We start from the raw sequence: 25,260 nt of genomic DNA, 5'->3' as shown, positions 1-25,260 counted from the left end.
AAAGCAAAATAAAGACAGAACGATTCTTTTGAAAAGAGACTAAATACAAGTCAACTCTGAGCCTTGAACAGATTTTAGGTCAGAAACAAATAGGAAAAGGTTAGTTCTGAAAGACTTTTAAGGATAAGAGAAAGGCAGGAAGGGTTTTGTATTGGGGGTTCTTTCCCGTGGGTGGCAGAGTGTTGAGATTACGCTGCAAGGCACTCCTTTTAGGAGAGGGGTGCTGAGGTACTTGGTTGTGGGAAGGATCTGAATGCTGAAACTTAATTTCCAATGGTTTAGGCACATGGGTACAGAACTTGTGGTTTGCCAGCCTCGAAATCCTTTAGTACATGGGTGTACCTGAGGCGATCTGCTGCTTTGTGGGGCCTTTCAATTACGTTGTAATATCTGAATGGGCCCTGGCCGAGGAAAAGCAACAAAAGGCAAGGAGATACAGGTGTGTCAAGTATGAAATGGGGCACGACAGCACACACCTCAAGTCCTACCCCTTGGACAAAGTAGAGGCTACAGGGAGCAAGTTCCTGCCAGTCCAAGCTACGGAGTGAAATAACACTGTCTCAAAACAGAACACGAGTGACAAAGCCAACTCATTTTCACAAAGGGGGGAAAACGGTCACAAGAGCAAAATGAGACACCATGAACGGTTCACATGTTCTTCTCGGTCCCGAACCACTAGAGCTTTAAATCTTCCTTTTTTTCTTTTCAAACTGAACATGTGTTATGTCTTGAGAGATAAGAAAACAAGCGACTGGACTCGGTCTCTTACCCGGACGGTCTGTACACCTCTTGGAAAGACCCCCTCAGCCCGCTTCCTGCGCCCATCTGCTCCATCATCACGGCCTGGAAGTGGCCCCGGCCCTCGTCCTGACAGGGATACAGAGGGCCCTCCTGGGAGAGGCCGTTGGGCTGGGCAGCCGCTGCATGGCGAGGTGGATGCGCGGCTGCAGGGGAGGAGTACACCCTGGACTGGAAATGACTGGCTGACCGCGGAGGCGTGTACGGAGGCCCAGTTTGTAGCATCATACCGTGAGGGGGGAAGACAGGGGCACCAAAACCCATCCCCGAGCTCAGGGGTGGGGCAGCTCCATAGAGATAGTCACTGGATGAGAGCGCACTCTGTCGCTTGGTAGCTGCATTGTGGTTGTCTAGATCTAAAAATTCTTTGGGACTTTCAGGCCTCTCCATAGACTCATCTAGCTTTTCTTCCTCAGGACCAGAATTTGGCCCATCGGCTGGGACAACTTTAGCAGCCACAGCATCTATCTGAGTTGGAGAAGATAAGGCAGTATTCAGCGTCTCACAGCCCTGCAGATCGGCCATAGCACTCTGCCGTGGGGGCAGAGGGTGACTTGCTGAGGGTCCGTTTGGGCTTCCCTGGGGATGGAGTGGTCTCTGCCAGTCAGAAAAGCCCTGTGGACATGTGTAGTAAGGAGTTCGCTGGTAGTGATGATAGGAAGGCTGAGGTGGTGGCTGGTAGGAATACCTCATTCCCTGGTGGGGGCGGAACCTGGGAAAGACGCCAGGATGGGGGCTGGCGGACTGAAAGGCTCTGGGGGGGAAAGGCTGAGGATGTGACACCGAAGGCTTCCCCCCCATCACAGGGCCCAAACCCTGCAGGCCTGGGCCGACGTGATAATGAGGAGCTGGATTCGCATATTCTAGGCCAGGCATGTACAAGGGGGAAAACTGGCTCACAGAGCCTGGCATTAAACCGGAGTCTGCACAGGATGGTGTTACTGTGCTCTGCCCTGTGCACGGTAAGGTCTCCTGTGCTGTTTTGCCTCTGGGGCACAGGGGCTTTTCTGAACCAGTGCCACCGAGGCCTCTTCCGTCTGAGCCGCAAGGGGAAGCCTCACCAGTGGCCCCGTTTTCAGGTAGAGCCCCTCTGTCTGACACCACAGAGAGGTCTCTCACACAGCCCTGGGCAGCTGGGCTACAGTAGCTGTTATCCACAGGCCAGGCGTTCTTGCCCTTTGCTGTTTTGCAGGTGTTGTCAGCTTCTGAGGAGTCGCCTTTGAGCTGTGGGCCCTCCGATTCTCTCTCTTGCACCGGGCTCTGCTTGGTGCAGTCAGCTTGCAGGGGAGGTGTAGCCTGAGGTAGCTGTTTGAGGTAGACCCTCTCTGAAGCACTAATGCCTACTGATTTCTCTTCAAGCCCGGGCAAGGACTCTGCAAAGAATGACAAAAAAAAAAAAAAAGAGTGAACTAATAGAGGCTGAGGACACCGAGGAGCCCAAATGTCAGGGCTTGCATGCTCTCTTGTGTGGAACTAGAGGTGGAACCTAGCGCCTCTAAAGCTACCCCCTAAGGCCTCCCTCCGGTGCAGCTGGTCAGGTTAGAAAGAGACCGAGAGACGATCAGAGCTCATGGACTCCAGGTGGATGCACATGAAATACAGCAGGAGACTGCGGCTGTCATCAGCATTGCTGCCCATATAAGAAAGCTTGAAGCACTGAAGTACTCGTCTCTTCAGAACAGAGGCCCCCTAGCAGGGGGCGGGGCTCCCACTTTCAGCAAGTGTTCTCAGTACTTGGAAAATGCAGACTGAATCTCTACCCGTGAATGAACACACTTATTATGGGCCTTTGGGATGGAATCCAGAACCTTATGAGACTAAGCATAAACTTTAGTACTGAGCAACACTCTTGTTTGGAAGTCTCAAAATACATTTATATATATATATATATAAATAAAATAAAACTGGGCACAAGTGGCTCACTCCTGTCATCCTATCTACTCAAGAGGCTAAGATCGGAGGATCATGGTTCTAAGCCAGCCCAGGCAGCAAAGTCTATGAGACTCTTACTTCCAATTAACTGCCAGAAAACCAGAAGTAGAGCTATAGCTCACACTGGCTGAGCACTAGCCATAAGCAAGAGGGTTCAGGGATAGCACTCAGGCCCCAGTTCAAACCCCCAACTCACACATACAACATACAACATACAATAGACACACACACAAAAAAACCCAGCTGTAACAAAAACTCAAAGGCATCTTTTTTTTTTTTTTGGTTGGTCATGGGTCTCGAACTCTGGGCCTGGGCGCTGCCCCTCAGCTTTTCAGCTCACGGCTAATACTCTACCACTTGAGCCACAGCACCACTTTTGGCTTTTTCTGCTTATATGGTGCTGAGGAATGGAACCCAGGGCCTCATCACTGGGCCAACTTCCCAGACCCTCAAAGGCATCTTTATCAGGTTATAGATTTTTTTTTTGGTCGGTCGTGGGGCTTGAACTCTGGGCCTGGGCGCTGTCCCTCAGCTCTTCAGCTCAAGGAGAGGCTCTACCACTTGAGCCACAGCACTACTTCCAGTTTTCTAGTGGTTAATTGGAGATAAGAGTCTCACAGACTTTTCTGCCTGGGCTGGCTTTGAACCGTGATCCTCAGATCTCAGCCTCCTGAGTAGCTAGGATGACAGGCATGAGCCAGCGGAGCCCAGCCAGGTTATAGATCTTTCGTTTACCTGTTTTCCAAGTTCAGAAAACCAAACTCCAACTATACAACAATTTAATACACTGAATAATTACAGTTTACACCTCCAGGGCTTCACTACATCAATTCATTAATATGAATGAAATATCTACATTATATACAATATACTATATATAATACTATACCATATACTATATGCAAATATACACATTATAATATGGATGACACCTCTCTAACCTACCTATACACACATGTACACGCACCTATGTTTCTAGGAGGACAGGGCTTGTCCAAGTGTGATCATAATCTGAGTCTGGTAACAGACTGAGGACAAGATTTAAGATTCATAATGAAGCCAGGCACCAGTGGCTCACGCCTGTAATCCTAGCTACTCAAGATCTGAGGATCACAGTTTAAAACCAGACCAGGCAGGGAGAGTCTGTGAGACTCTTGTCTCCAATTAATCACTACAAAAACCAGAAGTAGATCTGTTGCTCAAAGTGGTAGAACACTAGTCTTGAGCAAAAAGAGCCCAGGAACAGTGCCCAGGCCCAGAGTTCAAGCCCCATGACCACCAACACAACAACAAAAACAAAAAAACCTTTAACATCTTTTATAAAAGGTTCCTTTATACAACTACCTAAATTTTTAAAAAAAGTAAAAGTGTCTCTCCATTCTCCAGTCATATACTGAAGAAAATCCACACTTCTCCTCTGGTTCTGCTAAGAAACTGCTCCGAGCTTTCCTCACATTTGCTAACTCTTCACGCTTATGTGCAGGTGTGTAGGAGTGGGGCAGAAGACCTGTGAGGAACAGTCAGAAATAGGTGGGCTGGGGGCAGTCTGAGCTCAAGCAGTGAAGTGGGGCAGTCTCCACCTGACCCACCATCCACCTGCGAACGGCAGCGAGGGAACACTGTGGTCAAGAATAATTGGACCTAGTCTGGCTACTCTCTACCCAAAGGGCAAATCGTGGACCTAGACTGTTTGGCTACTCTCTACCCAAAGGGCAAATCGTTCTGTGCCTTGGATTTCCCATCTGTAAAAAAAACAGGGATATTGATGGTAATCAATATGATAATCACAAAAAGAATGTCACACACTCTAAGTGCCCTGTGGTATAGCAGTATAGAAGTTTACACTAAAAGTACTTCAACTGGCCCAACGGGCGTACTTTGGGCGAGTGCAGGAGAACCACACTCTGTGTGAACAGTGAAGGATCAGGAAAGAGAAGCAAGGTAGATTACCTCCATCCTTCTCAGATTCTTGTGTTTCACTGACATCCTGTGTCCTCTCAGGGTTGACCAAGGCGGGCTTGGGGACTGACACACTCACTGCTGCTGACTGAGCTGCCTGTGGGAAAGGGCTGGGTAGCGGGGACGGGGGATTCGGGTGGGGGTGGTAAGGCACACCTGGGGCACAGACGCGAGAGGAGAGCTGCTGCATGGCGAGCATCTCGGGGCTGTCCATCATGGAGTCCCCGCCTGGCACCCCTCGGAGGGCTTGGGAAGGCCCCCCGAACAGAGGGCTGGGCGTGGAGGCCGCAGGTGGCTGTGACCGGCGTCCTGCAGACTCACAGTGGGGTCGCATGTACCCTGAGGAAGGAACTCCATGAGGTAGGAAGTTTGATTGTTTAGTCCACTGGTTTGGGGCAACAGACGGTCTCATCCCCCGGACATCCATCACGTGGCCAAGGGTGTGTGGCTGGTGAGGGGGCCCGAGCCCCATGTGGGGCCTCTCATCTGGCCCCAGAGGTCCTGGGTTTGTAGCACCGTGGTTTCCATTCCAGACAGCTGAGCGCACTCGATTCAGGTATTTGTAGGATCGAAACATGTGGCTTGGAGGAAATTCGGAGCTTTCGGGGAAGTCTGGGTGTCGCGCTGGAGGAGCTCCACCGTGCCTGGGAGGAACGAATCCTGCTTGGAACGGGCCTGGGCTATACACGTCCTGACCGGGGCAACTCATCTGCCCGAGCGGCAAGGAGTGGGGCTGGGGCCCTGCGTGGGAAAGGTGTGTCAGCCCACCACACACGTGCGTCTCCTCAGGAGCTCTAAGCCGAGGGCCCCGGTGGCTGCTGTTTCCTCCAACTGGAGGCTGGGAACAAAAAGACAAGAAAATACAGGTAACAATCACAGAACACGGTGGACACGCTTCACCCACTGGGACTCTTCAGGACAGAAGACAATGAGTTAAACTGAATGTAGGAGGAGGCCTCACTTCTGACCCTTCCCAGCTCTGCAGTCTATGGAAGCTGATTACCTGCATGGCAAAGGGGGGCTGCTGCTGCAAGGGGCCTCCTGGGGGGGGGGGGCTTCTAGGACTCTGGAGAAGCCATACAAGTTGGTGGGACCTGATCTTTGAAGAGGGCCAAGTAACCCTGGTACTGCTGGCCTCTACGAGGCAAATAGAACAAGAGAAATAAAAGATACAGCTATCAGGAAAGAATAGGGTGTCTTGAAGACTATTAAAAATGTGCTCCTGTTGGGCCCTGGTAGTCACACCTGTAATCCTAGCTACACAGGGAGGCTGAGATCTGATGACTGTAGTTCAAAGCCAGCCTGGGCAGGAAAGGCCATGAGATTCTTTTTTTGGGGGGGGGGTCCAGTCGTGGGGCCTGGACGCTGTCCCTCAGCTCTTCAACTCAAGGCTAGTGCTCTACCACTTGAGCCACAGCGCCACTTCCAGCTTTTTTTTTCTTCTTATGTGGTGCTGAGGAATCGAACCCAGGGCCTCATGCATACAAGGCAAGCGCTCTACCACTGAATCACCTTCCCAGCCCCAGGCCATGAGATTCTTATCTCCAATTAACCAGCAAAAGGTCAGAAGTGGAGCTGTGGCTCAAGTGTCAGAGCACGAGCTTTGAGTGAAAAAGCGCAGGGACAGTACCCAGGCCCTAAGTTCAAACCCCAGGACCAGCACAAAAACCAGTCTTTAACCAGGTGCCGGTGGCTCACGCCTGTAATCCTAGCTACTCAGGAGGCTGAGATCTGAGGATCGTGGTTCAAAGCCAGCCCAGGCAGGAAAGTTCGTGACACTCTTTTGGGGGGCGGGGGGGTCCGGTTGTGAGGCCTGAACTCTGGGCCTGGGCACTGTCCCTCAGCAATTCAGTTCAAGGCTAGCGCTCTACCACTTGAGCCACAGCGCCACTTCCACCTTTTTTCTTTTTGCTTATGTGGTGTTGAGGAATCGAACCCAGGGCCTCATGCATGCAAGGCAAGTGCTCTACCACTGAGCCACCTCCCAGCCCCTGGTGAGACTCTTATCTCCAATAAACCACTGGAAAACCACAAGTGGGGTTGTGGCTTAAGCGGTAGAGCGCGCCTTGAGCTGACCAGCTCAGGGACAGCACCCAACCCAGAGTTCAAGCCCCACAACAAACCAAAAAAACAAAACAAACAAACAAAAAAAAGACCAACAGTCTTTCTCCATCTTTTTACAAATCTGCTCTCCACAATACCTTTGTGGGCATCCTGTCTGCTCCAAATGTACCTGATTGTGAAATTTTGTAAAGTCTCAGATACTCTGGGTAGTTTAGGTACTGCAGTATACATGGGCTTTTGACACTAAAAGAGGAACATTTCTTTATCTTTCCTTTTTGAGAGAAGTTTCTTGATGTTGTCTAGAGTGGTCTCAAACTCCTGAACTCCCAAGTAGCTGAGCTATACACATGTCACCCATGTGCCTATCCCTAAAGGCACCTGAGCAAAAGACACGTGCCTTTTATTAACCCCAAATGGCTAATGAAAAGAGGTTAAGGATGACTGGCAGAAAGGAAAGCACTCACACAACTGTCTTGAAACCAGTGAGTTCAGTTTCGGGAGAAACTGTCACAGGAACAGCTTTTTCTTACCGTCTGGTTGAAAAGGGGCTCCTGGCTGGGCAGTCCACCGCAATGCAAGGGGCGGGGAAAGCCCTGGCCATTGGAAGTCCCCACCTCTCGAGGAGGCTGTGCAGAACTGCTGCTCTGATTGTCCCCAGAGGAGACGCTGCGGCGAGCCGGTGGCAGCGACTTTCCTCCATTCTCCACCGGCGGCTGCCTCCTGCCGGGCCCCTCGGAGTCCCTTGAGCGTGTCCAAACGTGGCCACCACTACTCCGTCCAGCACGACTTCGTCTTTTCTCTCGTTTCTCATCCTCTCGGATCCAAAATTCCTCATCGGTGTCTCCGTCTTCACTAGGAAAATGTTTCATCATTGCTCGATGGAAACACCTCTCTAAATTATCAGACATCTTGGTATACTCTATAAGGAAGACACAAGGGTTGACCTCTAGGTAGTTTTGATAGAACACACACAAAAAACATTAAGTGCTTCTAAAAATAAGCAGTAGAAATGCCATTTGGCTACATTTCTAATTTAGTTCAACTTGGGAGCATATTATAGAGCTATGAACATAAGATGAAGACATGCTTCTGTCCATATTCTTCTGCCCAAGGTTAAATGGCTACTCCAGGATTATCACCTCAAATGAGTGAAAGTCTGATTCTGTTAAGCTAAGCTAAAAACAAATTACTAAGATTTGCTGAACTTGATTAAATTTTTTTGGTTTGGTTTGGTTTTTTGTGCCATCCTGGGGCTTGAACTCTGGGCCTGGGTATAGTCCATGAGCTTCTTTTTGCTCAAGCTTAGTGCTCTAACACTTGAGCCGCAGCTCCACTTCCAGCTTTTTGTGTTTAATTGGAGACTAGAGTCACATACTTTCCTGCTGGGGTTGGCTTCAAACCATGATCCTCAGATCTCAGCCTCCATCTGGGTAGCTAGGATTATGAGTCACCAATACCCGGCTCTCCTGAATTATTTATTTTTACTTTTTGAGACAAGGTCTTATGTAGTCAAAGTTAGCCTTTCAAGAATGCCCAGCATGGGGCTGGGAGGGTGGCTCAGTGGTAGAGCGCTTGCCTTGCATACATAAGGCCCTGGGTTCCATTCCTCAGCACCACATACACAGAAAAAGCCGGAAGTGGCACTATGCCTCAAGTGGTAGAGCACTAGCCTGGAGCTGAAGAGCTGAGGACAGCGCCCAGCCCCAGAGAAAAAAAAATGCCCAGTTTTCCAGCTTTGGCTGGGCACTGGTGGCTCATGCCCATTATCCTAGCTACTCAGGAGGCTGAGATCTGAGGATTGTGTTTCAAAGCCAGCCCAGGCAGGAAAAGTCAGTGAGACTCTTATCTCCAACTAACCACCAAGTGGTTAAGTGGCTCAAGTGGTAAGAGTGCTTGCCTTGAGCTGAAGAGCTGAGAGACGGCACCCAGCCTGAGGTCAAGCCCCACGACCAACCAAAAAAGAAAAAGAAAAAAACAAAAAAGAATGCCCAGCTTTGACCATATTATTTCTAGTAGTAATTTGGGGGGGGGGGTGTATAAATTAATTTCTCAATTGGGGATATGAGTCTCACAAACTTTCCTGCCTGGGCTGGTTTCAAACTGCCATATCTGTAATCCTCTGATCTCAGCCTCCTGAGTGGGTAGGATTAGAAGCATGGGCCACTGGTCCCAGCTGAAGGTATATTAATCTGATAGTAACAGCATTCAGCATGTCTTCATTCCTCACTTACCACTATTTTCCCCATTATATTTTCGACAATTCTTGAACATTGTCTTCATATCACTTATAAATTCTTCCTTGGTACAGTATATACCTCCATTCAATTTCTTCTCCATACTTGAAATATCCATGGGGATCTAACATTGAAGACATAATAGAACATTACTCAGCACTTCTGAAGCAAAGGTTTCATGCCATTACAAAATGCTTAAGAGAATGGTATATGTCCAATAATCTAATTTGTAAGAATGACAAAGAGAGTGGTAGAGAATCTGCAAGCAGCGCTGTGGCTCCAAGTGGTTAGAGCACTAGCCTTGAGCAAAGAGCTCAGGGATGGTGCCTAGGTCCTGACTTCAAGCTCCACAATGACCACCCCCGGTAACAAACAAACAAATGATGAGAGTGGCAGAGCACCAACCTAGCAAGCAAGCAAGCCACATGAACGTGACACCCAGTTCAAGCCCCAGTACCGCCAGAAGGGAAGAGAAAATTGTAACAAAATGAACTCGAGGAGCATAGGTGTGTGGCTCGGATGGTAGAGGGCCTGCCTACCAAGTCTAAACCCCAGAACCATCACCGGGAGTGACTCACACTTGTGATCCTAGCTACTCAGCAGGCTTTCATCTAAGCCATCAAGGCTCAAAGCCAGCACAGACAGACAAACCCTAGAGACTCCTATCTCTAGTTACCCAGAAATGGAGGGCATGGCTCAAGTGGTGGAGCTCCAGGTTTGAGCAAAGACATTTAAGTGAGAGAGCAAGTTCAAACCCCAGAAGAAAAGGAGGGAGGGAAAGAGGAAAGGAGGCACGGAGGGAGGGAGGGGAAAAGGGAAGAGACAAATAACAGAAGGGGGGGGAGAGTTAAAGAGAATGCAAGGGAGATGGGGGAAAGGGGAGGGAGGGAGAAGGGGAGGGGAAAGGGGAGGGGGAGGGGGAGAGGGAGAATGATAGATAAGCAAAAGAAAATTCCAGCAAAATACAGATACTAAATGAAGAGTTCAAACATACCTTAATAATCTGGTAATAGTTAGGGGCATAGGATTCATCTACAGGTTCCAGGAAGGGCCAGGAATCCTTGTGGGCCTTAACCACATCTAGAACTGAAAGAAACAAGAGAAAAGCAATCCACGCACACTCACACAGGAGGTTCTCAGAATCAGAGCCCGGGTATGGAGGACAGGTCCTCACCTTTGTACATGGCAGTGAAGTCGTCATCTAACTCAAAGCTGTGAATTGTAAAACAACACATTAGCACTAATTCACCATCATCTCTTAGCAATAGAGAGATCATCAGATTTCCCCATCTCCAAACTAATTCAAGTGACTCATCAGCACATTCCTTTCTCATTTCCGTGGGGACAGGGGTTAGCAGGCTTTGAATGACCAATTCTCCTGCCTCAGTCTCCCTAGTGCTGGAATTCCACACACGTGCCGTCCTGCTTGGTTGGAAGTGAAAACAGAAGCAGTTACGCTGTGTGCTGAGCATGGTGGGGAATGCCTGTGATACCAGCAGAAGAATCTCAAGTTCCAAGCCAGAAGGTTACGGAAAGATACTGCTAACCCCCAAAAATAAAAAATCCCCACTCTTCTAAACTAAAAAGATGTTCTTTGTACTTTCAAAATAATCAGATTCTTAGAAGTAATCCGATTCTAGTTTCTTTAGCGTAACAGAGCTTTGTAGAGGGTCTCTGTGCTTGTGACAGAGCAGGGCAGTGGATCTGTGTGCGGGGGCTCCGTGGGTTTAACACCCACTCCTGTTCTTTGCGGTCTCGCCACGCTCCCACAGACAGGTCTGTGACAAGGCTTGCTGCCATTATTACTCACAGGTCCTTAGGCTTCTTCTCCTCCCTCACGGGAGAGCTGGGGTCCAGATGGGACAGTTCGGGGGGAAGCTCCTTGCCTTGAGCCAGCAGCCATGCCCGTTCCTCCCTGAGCTTTCTCCTCTTGGCACGATCTAGAGGGAACACGGACGTGATGGTGAGCACTGTGCTTGCAACCCTGCTCCTCCAGCCATCTCCCCTTGGAGAAGCTCAGCATAACGCGTCACTCCTTACACAAACTTGCCTTCCTTTCCTTCAGAAAGCTTATCAGCATCAGTGATACCTGACATTAATCATTCTCCATCTTCTTACCACCCAAATGGAAGCACCACAAAATGAATGATTTATTGTGTCATTACTGAATTCTGAACGGTGCTGGCACAGAATGGTTGCTCAGACAAACCTGTCACTGTAAAGAAAACTCTTGCATGGTTCCCTTTATCCCTACTTGGCCAAATAAGTTGCAGGTCATTTAACTCTGGAAAACCAAAGGGCAGGGCAGGGCAGGGCAGACAGACCCATCTCGCCTGCCTGTGGTTGTCTCGGGGCGACAGGCACGGGGCTGCGCGGCAGACCTTTGTGGGCTGGGAGCTGCGCCACTGGCCTGGGACTTGAACATTCCCCGGAGCAAGCTTGACGGGGCGAGGGGTGAGCAGGCATCCCCCCTGTGGTGAGACCCATACCTGTACCAGCACTTTTTCTGCACATGGTGACTGTTGATGTCAAGTCAGAGGATCCGAGGGGCTACAGTGTTGTGCTGAAGAGTCTTCTGCACCACATTCTAACCCCAGAACTCTTGGCACCCACAGAAGTATCTAGTTCTGCCAATCCCAAGGTTGTCATAAACAACTCCGTTGATTGTAAGTAGAACCCTGGTTCGACTGGCACTATTAAAGAAGCCAATTCGTGTGACGAGGAGACGCCTCCCCCAACAAGTCTAGCTGTTCCTGTGTACACTGCATTCCAGGAGCCCTGGACATGGAGTCTATGAAACAATGGGATACAAAAAGGTGCTCCAACAGGTCAGGGCTGCTTATCTGCTCAGTTCCAATCCTGGCACTTAGGAACAGAGACTTATGTAATGTCCAAAGGCAATAACTACATTTCTGGAAGGAGGAGGGAGCTCAAGCCTGTAATCCTAGCTACTTGGAAGGTGGGGTTCAGGAGGACTGTGTTTGAGGCCAACTAAGGTGAAAGTCCTCATCTCCACACACAAGCTCACCGTAGTTGTGTGCACCAGTCATCCCAGCCACACAGCAGGCACAGCTCGGAGGACTGTGGCTGGAGGCAGCCAGGTGCCAGTGGCTCACACCTATAACCCTAGCCACCCAGGAGGCTGAGAGCTGAGAACTGTGGTTTGAAGCCAGCCCAGGTAGGAAAGTCTGTCTGTGAGATTCTCCCCCCCCCCCACCCCCGTCATGGTGCCTCAACTCTGGGCCTGGGCGCTGTCCCTCAGCTCTTCAGCTCAAGGCTAGCGCTCTACCACTTGAGCCACAGCGCCACTTCCGGCTCTTTTCTTTTTGCTTATGTGGTGCTAAGGAATGGAACCCAGGGCCTCACGCATGCAAGGCAAGTGCTCTACCACTGAGCTACCTTCTTGGGCCCCCATGAGATTCTTATCTCTAATTAAGCACCCACTAGCCTGAAATCACAGTGGCTCAAAGATTAACGCACATGCAAACACACCTGCCTGGAAAGTGTGAGGCCCTGAAGTCAACCTCTCGTCCTGCCCACCTGCCCGCCCCAAAAAGTATGGAACAAATTATGATCAGTACTTCAGAATTTTCGGCTTTTTCATGTATGTGTATGACAGCAGGAGTCTGATCAGCCAAAGCTCAGATGAGCCATGAACTCCTGGCTGCATCTCCACTTGGATGTGGGCAGCCTCACCTCACATGGATGCGTCTCATGACGGGGCAGGAAGGCTCACATACCTTCCACTGCCTTGACTTTTTCCTCTAATTCCCGCTTCCTCTCCTCCTTTAACATCTGCTCCTGCTCCTTCTTCTGCACAGCGAGAAGAATCTGACGCTCTTCTTCCTCCTCCTTGCGCTTCTGTTTCTCTATCCTGGCAAGTACAGGAGTCCCCTGTGAGGAGCCAAGGCGGAGTAGAATCAATGGACCAAACGCGAAGCAGAGTGAAGATGCAAGTTATTGGCTTCAACATCCTGCACTGACTAGTTAATGTAAACAGGGGAGGACTTCAAAGGGCAAAGGATGGCAATGCCATTTAGACAAATTGTATTTAACAAGGAAACCACTGATTTTTTTTTTCTTTGTTGATCATGGGGCTTGAACTCGGCCTGGGCGCTGTCCCTGAGCTCTTCAGCTCAAGGCAAGCACTCTACTACATGAAACACAGCACCGCTTCCAGTTTTCTAGTGGTTGGTTAATTGGAGATAGAGTCTCACGGACTTTCCTGCCTGAGCTGGCTTTGAACCACTTTCCTGCCTGAGCTGGCTTTGAACCGCGATCCTCAGATCTCAGCCTCCTGAGTAACTAGGATGACAGGCGTGAGCCCCCGGTGCCCAGCCTGGTTTGTTTGTTTTGGGGGCAAGGGAGTTGTTTTTTGTGGTTAAAGCAAGTTTAGAAGTAGATTTCTCAAAGTCACTTTACCACTTTAACCCTGATGTTAGAAGAGCTTGCAAAGTAAAACTCTAGAATAAACAGAGAGGAATAAAAATTAAAAACTATCACTGACTGTATACATAACATTGCACTTGTAAGCAGGCTGCACAGAACAAAGTCCTGAAACCACCATCTCCCTCAACCCAGGCAGGCAGACGATGATTAGGAACTGGCGTGCTTCTACACTTGGCAAAGGACAGTTACCTGGGAGACGCCATCGCCCTCCTAAATAAATGCCAGTGAGCCTCTTCCCAGCATCCCACCAGCAATCCTGTTATCCCAGCCTGAATACGTATCATACACCAAATCACAGAGACCAAAGCAAGACAGCTGTACAGTGATTCCCAGACAATGTGTGTAAGACATCCAATGAAAGTGACAAAGAGGAAAACAGCCTTGTCAATGGAGTTACTTCATTCTAACAAAACGAATGGCCCCTTGCCTGATGCAGGAAGGCCATCTTAAATGACCACAATTATTTAAGTAACTTACAATGTATGTGTACATTTGTCGCCACAAATATTCTGAAATATCTGTGAAATATTCTTCCGTTCTTCCTTTACCATTACAGGGTATACTAAACAGAACAAGCATTTGTTTCGGGTCGTTTCTGGTTCTGGGGACCCAGCCTGGTCAAGGGTCTCCGGAGTGCTATACAACCACTCTACCCAGCTATCCCCCAAGATTAGCTTCTTTCCTGAGGAAATGCAAATCAATCACTTATGAACAGAAAAAATACCACTGAAGACCTAATCTGCAAACAAACACAAGAACTGCCCTGAAGCGTTCCACATGCACCTGGCCACACTCAGGTGCTGAGGGAAAGGAGGACAGCCACTCAAGCCACACCGCAGCAACGCACACTTTTTGCAACAAAAACAAAGGGACACTGCAAACATGTAAAGAACTCTTAACAGCCGGGCGCTGGTGGCTCACGCCTGTAATCCTAGCTACTCAGGAGGCTGAGATCTGAGGATCGCGGTTGAAAGCCAGCCCAGGCAGGAGAGACCGTGAGACTCCTATCTCCAATAAACCACCAGAAAACCGGAAGTGGCGCTGTAGCTCAAGTGGTAGAGCGCTCGCCTTGAGCTGAAGAGCTGAGGGACAGCGCCCAGGCCCAGAGTTCAAGCCCCACGACCAACCAAAAAAAAAAAAAAAAAAATGCTTAACAGACCCCCACTTGAAAACCAATATGCAACTCACAGAAGGTAATAAACCACACAGGGCGCAGAAATGTTCAGTGGGATCTGTTTGTAATAAAGGGTCTGAAGCAAATGGGTAGCTAGCTGCAAATGGCAATGATTCCTCAATTACACATTATGAAGGTTTTCGATATTTAAGTTTTCTTTTTTCTTTGTCAGTCCTGGGGCTTGAACTCTGGGCCTGGGCGCTGTCCCTCAGCTCTTCAGCTCAAGGCGAGCACTCTACCACTTGAGCCACAGCGCCACTTCTGGGTTTCTGGTGGTTAATTGGAGATAAGAGTCTCACGGACGTTCCTGCCTGGGCTGGCTTTGAACCACAATCCTCAGATCTCAGCCTCCTGAGTAGCTGGGATGACAGGCGTGAGCCACCGGCACCCAGCTCCCATGAGACTCTTATTTCCAATTAACCAAAAACCATCAGTGGTGCTATAGCTCAAAGTAGAAGAGCTGAAGAGCTGAAGGACAGTGCCCAGGCCCAGAGTTCAAGCCCCATGACTGAAGGAAGGGCTCCAGATGCCTTTGGGGATAGGGTGGTCGCCTAGAAGGGTCTGGGTTCAAATCTCAGCATAGTCGCATAAAACATACGTAACAACAAGGTGCTGTGTGCTGTTTTAGTGTACGTAGATCTATTCTGTCATCAGGTTAAACACACGTAACAACAAGGTGCTGTGTGCTGTTTAGTGTACGTACATACATAACAACAAGGTGCTGTGTGCTGTTTAGTGTACGTACATACATAACAACAAGGTGCTGTGTGCTGTTTAGTGTACGTACATACATAACAACAAGTTGCTGTGTGCTGTTTAGTGTACGTAGATCTATTCTGTCATCAGGTTAAACACACATAACAACAAGGTGCTGTGTGCTGTTTAGTGTACGTAGTTCTATTCTGTCATCAGGTTAAACACACATAACAACAAGGTGCTGTGTGCTGTTTAGTGTACGTACACACATAACAACAAGGTGCTGTGTGCTGTTTAGTGTACGTACATACATAACAACAAGGTGCTATGTGCTGTTTTAGTATACATAGGTTTATTCTGTCATCAGGTTAAACGTAACTATCTTCTTAGACATTTATCATTCATGGCCAATAAAAGAAGCAAAAAAAATTCTTTTTGACTGTATATGATAAACAAACTCTAGCTGTAGTCACTATACCATACAATAGCAAACCAGAATTTTTTTACTTCTATTTAATGAATGTTCTTCGATTAAGAGGCAGCCCGGCTAAGTTATCAATTAAAAAGGGTATGTATGAAGTAATATGTAATGGTACCATGTAAAAAGCCAGTTGTAAATGGGACAGGGATTGCTGTTTAAATGCTCTATAAGAAAAAGTCCTTCTAGAATCAAGAGGGTGTGTTAATGAGAGGCTAATTAGAAACATCATTGTGGAACCCTCTAAACGACTGTGAACTAAAACCTCTCTCAGGCTAATGCAGTGCTGGCTCCTCACTGCAAGATGCCCTGCTGGTCCACTGGGCTCCCCCCGCTTCCCACCTCCCTCCACCCCCACTCAGCACCCCTAATCCTCAGGCTCAGGGAGCCCATGCCCCTTCACTGATCTTCCCGTAGGGGTCACATTAAAAGATCTTCGGAGGCAGTGTAGTCCCTGGGTGGTCAATGCCTAGGTGCTTAAAAGGCCTGAAAATTTATCTGCTCTGGAAGCTCATGTTATCATTAAGATTTCTCCAAAACATCTGATTCTTAAACAGATATTCAAGTATTGTTTGTGTTCCTACATACTGTGGTTCCTGTATTTCAAGCTAAATAGCAGAATTTTAAAAATAAACCCTACCAAAATAGAAGAAATGTTACTGTCTGATGCTCAACGTCTGCTTGGAGCAGACTCTTCCAGGGTACTTAGATTATGGGCAAATCTGAACAAACAGCTGCCCCATAGCAGTGTTCAAGGAGGCGTTGACTGTGGAGGGAAAAGGCGGAAAGGGAGAACCTAGCAAAAGAAACACGCCTGAGAGCTCGGGCTGGTGCCACTGGCAAGAGGGACCGAGGGAGGTGGAAAGCAGGCGCTGCGGGATTGCCAACACAAAGGCAGTCAGACGGGCAGTCGCCTGAGAGCAAGAAGCGGGCTGAGAAGAAACGGCCTTCTCAGCCTCCTCACCACACATCCCCCTGCCCTGCTCTCCCAAATTCTCAGTCACCTCTCCACTCGGTCAATCTCAGTGAATGAAAAGACCAGAAATTTCTCTCCCCACAGTGTGGCGCTAGATCAAAGTCATTTCACACCTCAAAGGTTATGTCACGAAAGGAAAACACGGAACCATATGACTCATTAGTCCTGGATGGTGCTTGGAAACTTTCTTAGTAATACCCATTTCTTACCCATTTTCTTCAGCTAACAATGTCCTTCAGACTCCCATCTGATACGCTTTCTACTCATATGACTGATAATAAACACCAAAAATGTCCTGCGTTTCAAGAGAACTGTCTTAGGAGAAATGTGAGCAACAGACTTTCTGACAAGGCCTTGTCACTTGGGCAATTCATCTCAGCAGAGAGACAGCATATCCATCCTATTCCAATTCACAGCCATTTCAGGCCCATACTGTACCAAACAGGGACCAACTGTGAACCCTCCTTTCTACTATTGTTTGAAATAAGACTGGTTGGTTTTATGTAGGCGATCCTGGCTTCCAACTCAGGATTGTCTTGCCTCTGGCTCTGACAGACATCTACCACAACACCAGCTTTCTTTACTTTTCATTTTCTTTCACTGCTCAATTTCCCAAAAGGTTGGTGAATGGTGATCAATCAAGACATTCCTTTATTCACTGGCCTACCTCTTCTATTTGTTCACTAGCTTCTTCCATTCCTACCATTCTATTCTCTAAGGAAATAATTTCTCCCCAAAGGTCATCTCCTCCATTCTAGATATTTCAAACAGCAAAAATTCTACTTCCTCTTGCTGTAACTACTATTTAGTACCACCAGTTTTTTCTTATAAAAGCATATACTTAGCCTGGGCACCAGTGGCTCATGGCTATAATCCTACTCAGGAGGCTGAGACCTGAGGATTGTGGTTCAAAGCCAGCCCAAGCAGGAAAGTCCATGAAACTCTTATCTCCAATAGACCACCAGAAAACCAGACGTGGTGCTGTGGCTTAGGTGGTAGAGTGCTTGCCTTGAGCTCAAGGGCTCAAGGACAATGCACAGGCCCAGAGTTCCACCCCCACGAGCCACCCTCCCTCCCACCCCCCAAAAGGCATTTACTGTATATGGAGTGAGCAGAGAGCATTCTTCCAAAAGCAAGTGGCAGCTTGCTTCTGTGCCTACTGAAGATATAAATAAAGAGGAGACTCTGGAGAGCCCTACTCTGCACTGTAACACCACGCATCGCACCTGCCCAGCTGCGCGCACCACACACGGCTCTCTACCATGCTGTGTGCTTCCTTGCCACGGGGAGACTGCGCTGGGCTCTACCACTCTCCCCGCCAACTACCAGAATCCAAGCCACCCCCAAGCCCAGGCCAAACACTGCCCAAGTCCTTCCTTCTTTGCTTTGCGTTCATAAACTTTTTACCTCTATTTTACAACTTAGCCACTCTGATCTATATTAGAGTATACGTGTGGATGCACCTATCACTCAAGGAGATGAGACTATGATCTAACGATTTATTTCCATATTCTCTTTACAGAAATGGGCCTTACATGCAAAAATCCTTAATAAAGTTTTTGAGACTTAAATGAAGAAAAATAAAGAAGTGAAAACAAAAGCTACGTGAAAGGGAGCTGCCCTTTCTGTCTCTCTGCTTGCACACTCACTCACCTCTGGTCTGATGGAGTCCATGGACAGGTGGTCTGACATCCACCTAGGTTGCAACTCTGCCTTTGTGCGCTGTGGACGTTTTCCCTATAGTTAGAAGTGAGGAAAAGAAAGGGATAGACAGATTAGGGTGCTCTCAGCTACTGCCGCTGCCACCGCCAGAAAAAGAACCACGGAGGCACAGAGGAAATCGCCAATGGTGACGATCTATAAGACGATCAGGACAACGAGTATTTAGCTATGCCAGGTTCTAAGGCAATAAATTACTACTATCACTCTCGGTGGTACTGAGGTTTGAGCTCAGGATCTTCAGCTTGGTAAGCAGGTTCTTTACCACTTGAGCCATGCCTCTTACATTTTTTGTGCTGGCTATTTTTGAGATAAGGTCTTCCTTTTTGTGAGGGAACAGGCTTGGACCATAATCCTGCTCTCCTTATGCTCCGGCCAGTAGTTGGGATGAGGGTGCACATTAACATAACAAGCTCAGCATATTAAACAAAACAGCCAAGAATCTCCCATGACAACCTTTACCAAAGGAAAAAAAATAATATTAAGAACATTTTTCCACTGAGCACTGATGGCTCATGCCTGATCCTAGCTACTCTGGAGGCTGAGATGTGAGGACTGCAGATACAAACAGGCTAGACAAAAAAGTCCCTATCAAAACCTCGGAGTGGCACTGTGGCTCAAAGCGGTAGAGCACTAGCCTTGAGTAAAAGAGCTTAGGGACAGTGCCTAGGTCTTGGATTCAAGGCCCACGACCAAAAAAACCCAAAACAACAGTACATGTCTAGACTCCAAGTTCAAGGCCAGCTTTGGGTACCTTACCCAAATTCACACTAATGGTAAAGCTCTGTCTTACCACAGTAATAGCAGTTAAGAAGCTGGACACTAGTGGCTCATGCCTACAATCCTAGCTTCTCAGGAGGCTAAGATCTGAGGACTGTAGTTTGAAGTCAGTCCTGACAGCAAAGTCCATGAGACTCTCATCTCCAAAATAAACTACCAAAAAGCCAGAAGCAGAGCTATGGCTCAAGTGGCAGAACGCTCGTCTTGAGCAAAAAACAAAACAAAAAAAGTCAGGGACAGACAGTGCCCAGGCCCTGAGTTCAAGTTCCAGGACCAGCATCAGAAAAAAAAAAAAAAAAGGCAGCTGGAAGCAGAAAGCCCTTTTAAAGGTCAGTCAGTGGCAGTAGGAAGAAGTGAGGGAGGGCATCTGCCCAAGCAGAGTCCAGAATGAGTGAAAGTGGGAAGAAGACACAGCAAGGAGACATCAGAAAGCTCATCTGTGAAGAACGCTGAGAAAACTGAGCAGCCCGAAAGCGACCACTTGGAAATCTCAAAGGAGGAGCTTCGGAGATGATCTACACCTAGGCGTGCACTCTAGCTGACACTGTATTAGCAGGTGCCTGCAGCCTGTGGGGTTCTGGTGGATGAGCCACCTTGTAGCCTGCTAGACAAGAGCCTTCGGTCAGATAGTCCAACAACTTCCACAGGACACATTCTGGAATCCTGATCTTCCTTTCAAGAATTCTCAAGACTTCTTCAAGTTATAATGATGTAAGTCATCAAACAACAGAGTAACAGTAAGGAATAGTTCATATGGTTTAGGCACACTGCAAAGGGAGAGGGTCAGCAGTTTGGACACCTTTTCTGGGGGGGGGGGGTCCTGTGTAAATTCAATCACAAGATCCAAAGTATTGTGACCTTCTTCCTTTTCCACAAAAGCTACCCCAGCAGTTTATAAGGTTCAAGACATTAAGAGAAGATCTCTTAAACTTTAAACGCAGACTAGCACAGAACTTTCCAAAGGGAAATCTCATCGATTTACCATGCTAATAGCACAAAAAGCCAACAGCACTTTCACTCCAACACTGTGACATCACAGAAGAGCGACTAAGGAAGACCTTCCTGTTCTCGGCACAGAGGGGTGTCCTGACATACATACTGTCACCTTTTGTGTACACAGTCTAAACCAATTTATTTAAGTGTCTAATGTTTAAGAGCTGTCCCAAACACAACTTTTAGACTAAATACTACTTTCTGTATCACCTTTTTTTTTTTTGGGTCAGTCCTGGGGCTTGAACTCTGGGCCTGGGCGCTGTCCCTCAGCTCTTCAGCTCAAGGCGAGCACTCTACGGCTTGAGCCACAGCGCCACTTCCGGTTTTCTAGTGGTTTATTGGAGATAAGAGTCTCACGGACTTTCCTGCCCGGGCTGGTTTTGAACTGTGATCCTCAGTTCTCAGCCTCCTGAGTAGCTAGGATTACAGGCGTGAGTCACCAGCTCCCGGCCACTAACATTTTTATATGCCCAAAGGCCTCACCTCCTTAATTCTCTCCAGTTTACTAACATACCTCCAGAGATGTATCAAATCTTCTGTCTGTATTTTATTAAGAAATGTGGGTTTACTTTCCAATTGAGATTCTTCATCAGTTACCCACCATCATCATCATCATCAAACAATGCACGAGACTCCATGCCTCCTAAGTGCTATGCACACTAACGTAAGTTCTTTTGTTTAATACCCACCAGACTTCCTATGAAGACAGCACTCTGCAGGTGGCAAACAGACATGAATCTCAGAACTATGACCTATCTTCTCCAAGGGATCAACAGAATAGGGTGGAGCCATGATTCAGGTGTATCTGAAGGAAAGCTCCCAGTTCTTCACACTACCCTTTACCAGGAACCCAGTCTCTGTGACTGCCTCCCCTTCCCACTGTTTAAAATGTTAGTTTAATGTTGTCTAATGTGAGCATCATATTCTTTTCTGCTGATGTTTCAATTGCTACATCTGAAAAGACATTTTTCATCGTTGCAACACAGAGCCAAGTGACAGTGGCTCACACCTAGAATCTGAGCTGCTCAAGAGGCTGAGATCTGAGGATCATGGTTCCAAGCCAGTCCAGGCCAGAAAGTCTCTTGAGACTCTCATCTTTATTTTACCACCAAAAAGCCAGAAGTAGAACTGTGGCTCAAGTAGTAGAGCATTAGCCTTGAAAAAAAAAAAACATCAGGGACAGCACTTGGGCCGAGTTCAAGCACCAGGACCATCATATACATATGAGCACGTGCACACACACACACACACACACACACACACACACACACACACGGGGGGGCATGGCTCAGTTGGTAGAACACCAGCCAATGAGTAAAAGCATCATTTGAATTAGGTCTTAGATAAAAGAAAAATGGGGGGGGACACCCACAGTGAAATAAAACAAAGAATTTTGAAATTATGTACTCTTCAAATAGTTATTACTCGCTAATCATAGGCTGTAAGACCCTATGGAGGGAAGGTTTCTGCAATTTGTTCACATAAACACCTATTAAACTTTTATCTGCTTTTCCAGTTTCCTCTTTTAGACAAAAGTAACACCTCTTCATTTGAAAACCAATTATCTTTTTACCATTTTATCTTAATTTCACAGGCAAGACTTTTAGAAGCATCTATTCATTATTTTACCTCTTCCTTTTTTCTTTTTTTCTTTCTTTGGTGCCAGTCCTGGGGCTTGAACTCAGGGCCTGGGCACTGTCCATGAGAGCATCTTTTGCTTTCTTTACCACTTGAGCCACAGTGGCACTTCCAGCTTTTTCTAAGTAGTTTACTGAAAATAAGTGTGTCATGGACTGGCTTCAAACCTCGCTCCTCAGATCTCAACCTTCTGAGTAGCTAGGATTCATAGGCCTAAGACACCAGTGCCAGGCTTCCTCCCTCTAAAACAAAGGGTTTTTTTTTGCCAATCCTGGGGCTTGAACTCAGGGCCTGGGCAACTGTTGCGGAGCTTCATTTGCTCAAGGCTAGCTCTACTACTTGAGCCATAATGCCACTGCTAGCTTTTTCAGTATGTCGTACTGAGGAATTGAACTCAGGGCTTCATGCATGCTAGGCAAGCACTGTACCACTGAGCCACCTTCCCAGCCCCCAGGTTCCCCTTTTTTGAGGCTTGAATTCAGGGCCTGGGAGCTGTCTCTGAGCCTCTCTGTGCTCAAGACAAGCACGGTATAAGCCATAGCGCCACTTACAGTTTTTGAGTGGTTACTTGGAAATAAGAGTCTCATGGGGACTTTCCTGCTCCAGGCTGGCTTCAAATCATGATCCTCAGATCTCAGCCTCCTGAGTAGCTAGGATTATAGGCCTGAGCCACTGGCACCCAGTTCCCCAGCCCATTTTTTTTTTAATTCTTTTAATTATGTTCAACAGTTGTATAAGGGAGTTTCAATGTAACATGTGCATGTATGTATATGATACATCTTAAACAGTCACCTATCATCCACCACCAAAAAAAACTATCCGGCCCCTGCCCGTCAAGTTTCTGGTTCCATTTTCATGCATACACACTGAGTATTCACCCACATTTCTCTTTCCACTCATCTTGCTGTGAAAAGGCATTCAGCGTCCTGGTGAGGGACAGGAACGCGGGCCTTTGTGAAGGCCAGAGCATCACCCCAGCCTCCTCCGGTTTCGGGTGTGTGTCCACAGGCCTGTCGCTGCGGTATGGAGCCGGTCCCTAGGAAAACATACCTTCTGGGCGATCATGTTGCAGATCTCAGGCAGAAAGTCCTCACTGAGGAGCTTGTAGAGCTGCCGCTCTCGGAGGGAGGACCGCTCTCGGAAACTCTCGGTGACCTGTCTCCACTCCTCTTCTGTCTGGCACAGAAGCCACCATGAGCCTTGACCAGGTCTGTGGGACCCTAAAAATCAAGGGTGGTTCACTGTCATGATTTCCTACTTACTACCCTGCGGGGTCATGACTAAAAGGAGACAGCAGAGAAAGAGAGGGAGAGGGAGAAGGGCAGGGCGGGGGAGCAGCCATCCTGGGATATGCATTCAGAGGCTGGGCTCTGTCCCTGAGCTTTTTCTCTTTCCCTCAAAGCTAGTGCTCTACTACTTGAGGTACAGCTCCACTTCCAGCTTTTTGGTGGTTAATTGGATATAAGAGGTTCACGAGCTTTCCTGACCATACTAACTTTCCACTAAGATCCTCAGATCTCAGCTTCCTGAGCAGCTAGAATTACAGGTGTAAGACACTGACACACATACCCCACATGTTTTCTTCTTTTATTTTTTGAGGTGAGATCTTTTTTTTTGGGGGGGGTCCGGTCATGGGGCCTGAACTCTGGGCCTGGGCGCTGTCCCTTAGCTCTTCAGCTCAAGGCTAGTGCTCTACCACTTGAGCCACAGCATGAGGTGAGCTCTTGAGGCTGCTCTTGAGCTGCTGAGATCCTTAGCCTCCCAAGTGCTGGGATTACGTGTGTGTGTGTGTGTGTGTGTGTGTGAGTGTGTGTGCACATATATCACCAGGCCCAGATGATAATGTATACTTTTTACCTTCCTGTTACTGCGTACAACTAAAACATGTAAAGAAAACACAAACCTAAATACTGTGGCTTTAATGAGCTCAATATCCAAGAAATGCTTAAATGTGTTTACTTTTCTTTAAAAAAGTGTGAGTTTGAGCTTTTGCAGAAGTTTATGCTTTCACATCATTTATATTGTGATATTGTAAGCAATTTCCCACCCAAAATTTATGCTAGTTGGATAACAGAGTTAAAATCTAAGTAGGAAAGCAGTATGTCATAAAACATTGACGTTACAGAGAAAAGCTTCTTGTTCACCACATGTGAGGTTCCTGGACACTTGTGAGTAGCCTAGTGCTGGCATTAAACTGCATGGACTGGGGGAGATGAGTACATGACGAAAGATGATGAGCAAAACTGGGAGTGGGGGAGAAGGAGGGAGGGGGAGGAGGAGGGAGGGAGGAAGGGAAGATCTCTGCATGATTAAAAAAGAATCACTATCATAACAGACATGAAGCAGGGGGAGTCTTAACACCCACAAGGGTCATTACCATTTCTTGTCTGTGTCTCAGAGGCTAAGGAGTTTTCTTCTTGCTTTTCACTGAAACATAGGAAAATGATGTGGCATATTAAAAAATGTTTTAAAAAGGCAAGTGCAAAATTGCTTGATACTTTCCCCAGAATGTGGACTCCATATATGAAGGAAAAGGGATGCCTGTGAGGGGCAGCTGCTCAGCGGCCGTGCAGGGACACAGGTGCCCGCAGCCTCAGTGCGCAGGGAAACATTAACTTACTAAGCGTTGTTAACAGCTGTGTCCAGAGAGCCCTGGGCGCTCCATGTTCCCCTCCCCAGTTCAGGGCTAACCTTACCTTATCTACAACAAAGGCTATGAACGTGGGCTGGGAAGCTGGACTGCCTCTTCTCAAGATCTGTCAGCATGGGACCTCCCTCAGGAAAACTAACTTTCCTGAAATGGGGGCTGTTAATAGTTCCTAACTCACCAGGCACATGGGATTAAATTACAAAATACACAACATCGTATCACAATGGCTAACCAACATCCCGAAGACAAGAAGGAACTCTGGGTTCTTTGTTTTTTTGTAAGCATTCATATAGTTTGCTATAAGTCTGAAATGGAACTATTTGTGGCTATTAAAACCTGTTTGTGGCTAGTAAATTTACATATTATAACTTATATAAAATCTCAAATTGGAATTAAATTTCTCTTAATTTTTTTTTTTGTTGTTGAGAGACTGGGATGTGAACTCAGTACCTGAGGTTTTGCTCATTGGCTGGTGTTCTACCAATTGAGCCATACCTCCAACCCAAAACTTTAAAATATTTAAACACTGCTCCAGCTGCAAAGTTATTAAGATAAGAAATGCACCAGGAAGCCGGGCGCTGGTGGCTCACGCCTGTAATCCTAGCTACTCAGGAGGCTAAGATCCGAGGATCGCGGTTCAAAGCCAGCCCGGGCAGGAAAGACCGCGAGACTCCTATCTCCAATAAACCACCAGAAAACCGGAAGTGGCGCTGTAGCTCA

General features: G+C 47.6%; 1 protein-coding gene across 2 annotated transcripts in view; it reads right to left on the bottom strand.

Moving 5' to 3' along the window:
* The window catches only part of Cecr2 (cat eye syndrome chromosome region, candidate 2), a 33,861-nt gene that overhangs the window by 3,582 nt on the left and 5,019 nt on the right, over nucleotides 1-25,260 (bottom strand). Inside the window, exons 4-14 of one of the 2 annotated variants that reach the window (XM_013023721.1) lie at nucleotides 24,268-24,317; nucleotides 22,941-23,110; nucleotides 18,414-18,497; nucleotides 12,728-12,881; nucleotides 10,798-10,927; nucleotides 10,162-10,199; nucleotides 9,982-10,073; nucleotides 8,985-9,111; nucleotides 7,284-7,672; nucleotides 4,681-5,527; nucleotides 770-2,171 (exon numbers count right to left, since the gene is read on the bottom strand). In XM_013023721.1, the coding sequence (XP_012879175.1) occupies nucleotides 770-2,171; nucleotides 4,681-5,527; nucleotides 7,284-7,672; nucleotides 8,985-9,111; nucleotides 9,982-10,073; nucleotides 10,162-10,199; nucleotides 10,798-10,927; nucleotides 12,728-12,881; nucleotides 18,414-18,497; nucleotides 22,941-23,110; nucleotides 24,268-24,317 (3,483 nt within the window). The remainder of the gene's footprint in view (nucleotides 1-769; nucleotides 2,172-4,680; nucleotides 5,528-7,283; nucleotides 7,673-8,984; nucleotides 9,112-9,981; nucleotides 10,074-10,161; nucleotides 10,200-10,797; nucleotides 10,928-12,727; nucleotides 12,882-18,413; nucleotides 18,498-22,940; nucleotides 23,111-24,267; nucleotides 24,318-25,260) is intronic. The other variant, XM_013023720.1, reaches the window with a different exon arrangement.

Source organism: Dipodomys ordii, unplaced genomic scaffold, assembly GCF_000151885.1.
Source record: "Dipodomys ordii isolate 6190 unplaced genomic scaffold, Dord_2.0 Scaffold69, whole genome shotgun sequence".
Classification (NCBI taxonomy): Eukaryota; Metazoa; Chordata; class Mammalia; order Rodentia; family Heteromyidae; genus Dipodomys; species Dipodomys ordii.
Note: the sequence above shows the minus strand (reverse complement) of the source record. Positions and strands in the feature narration are given on the sequence as shown.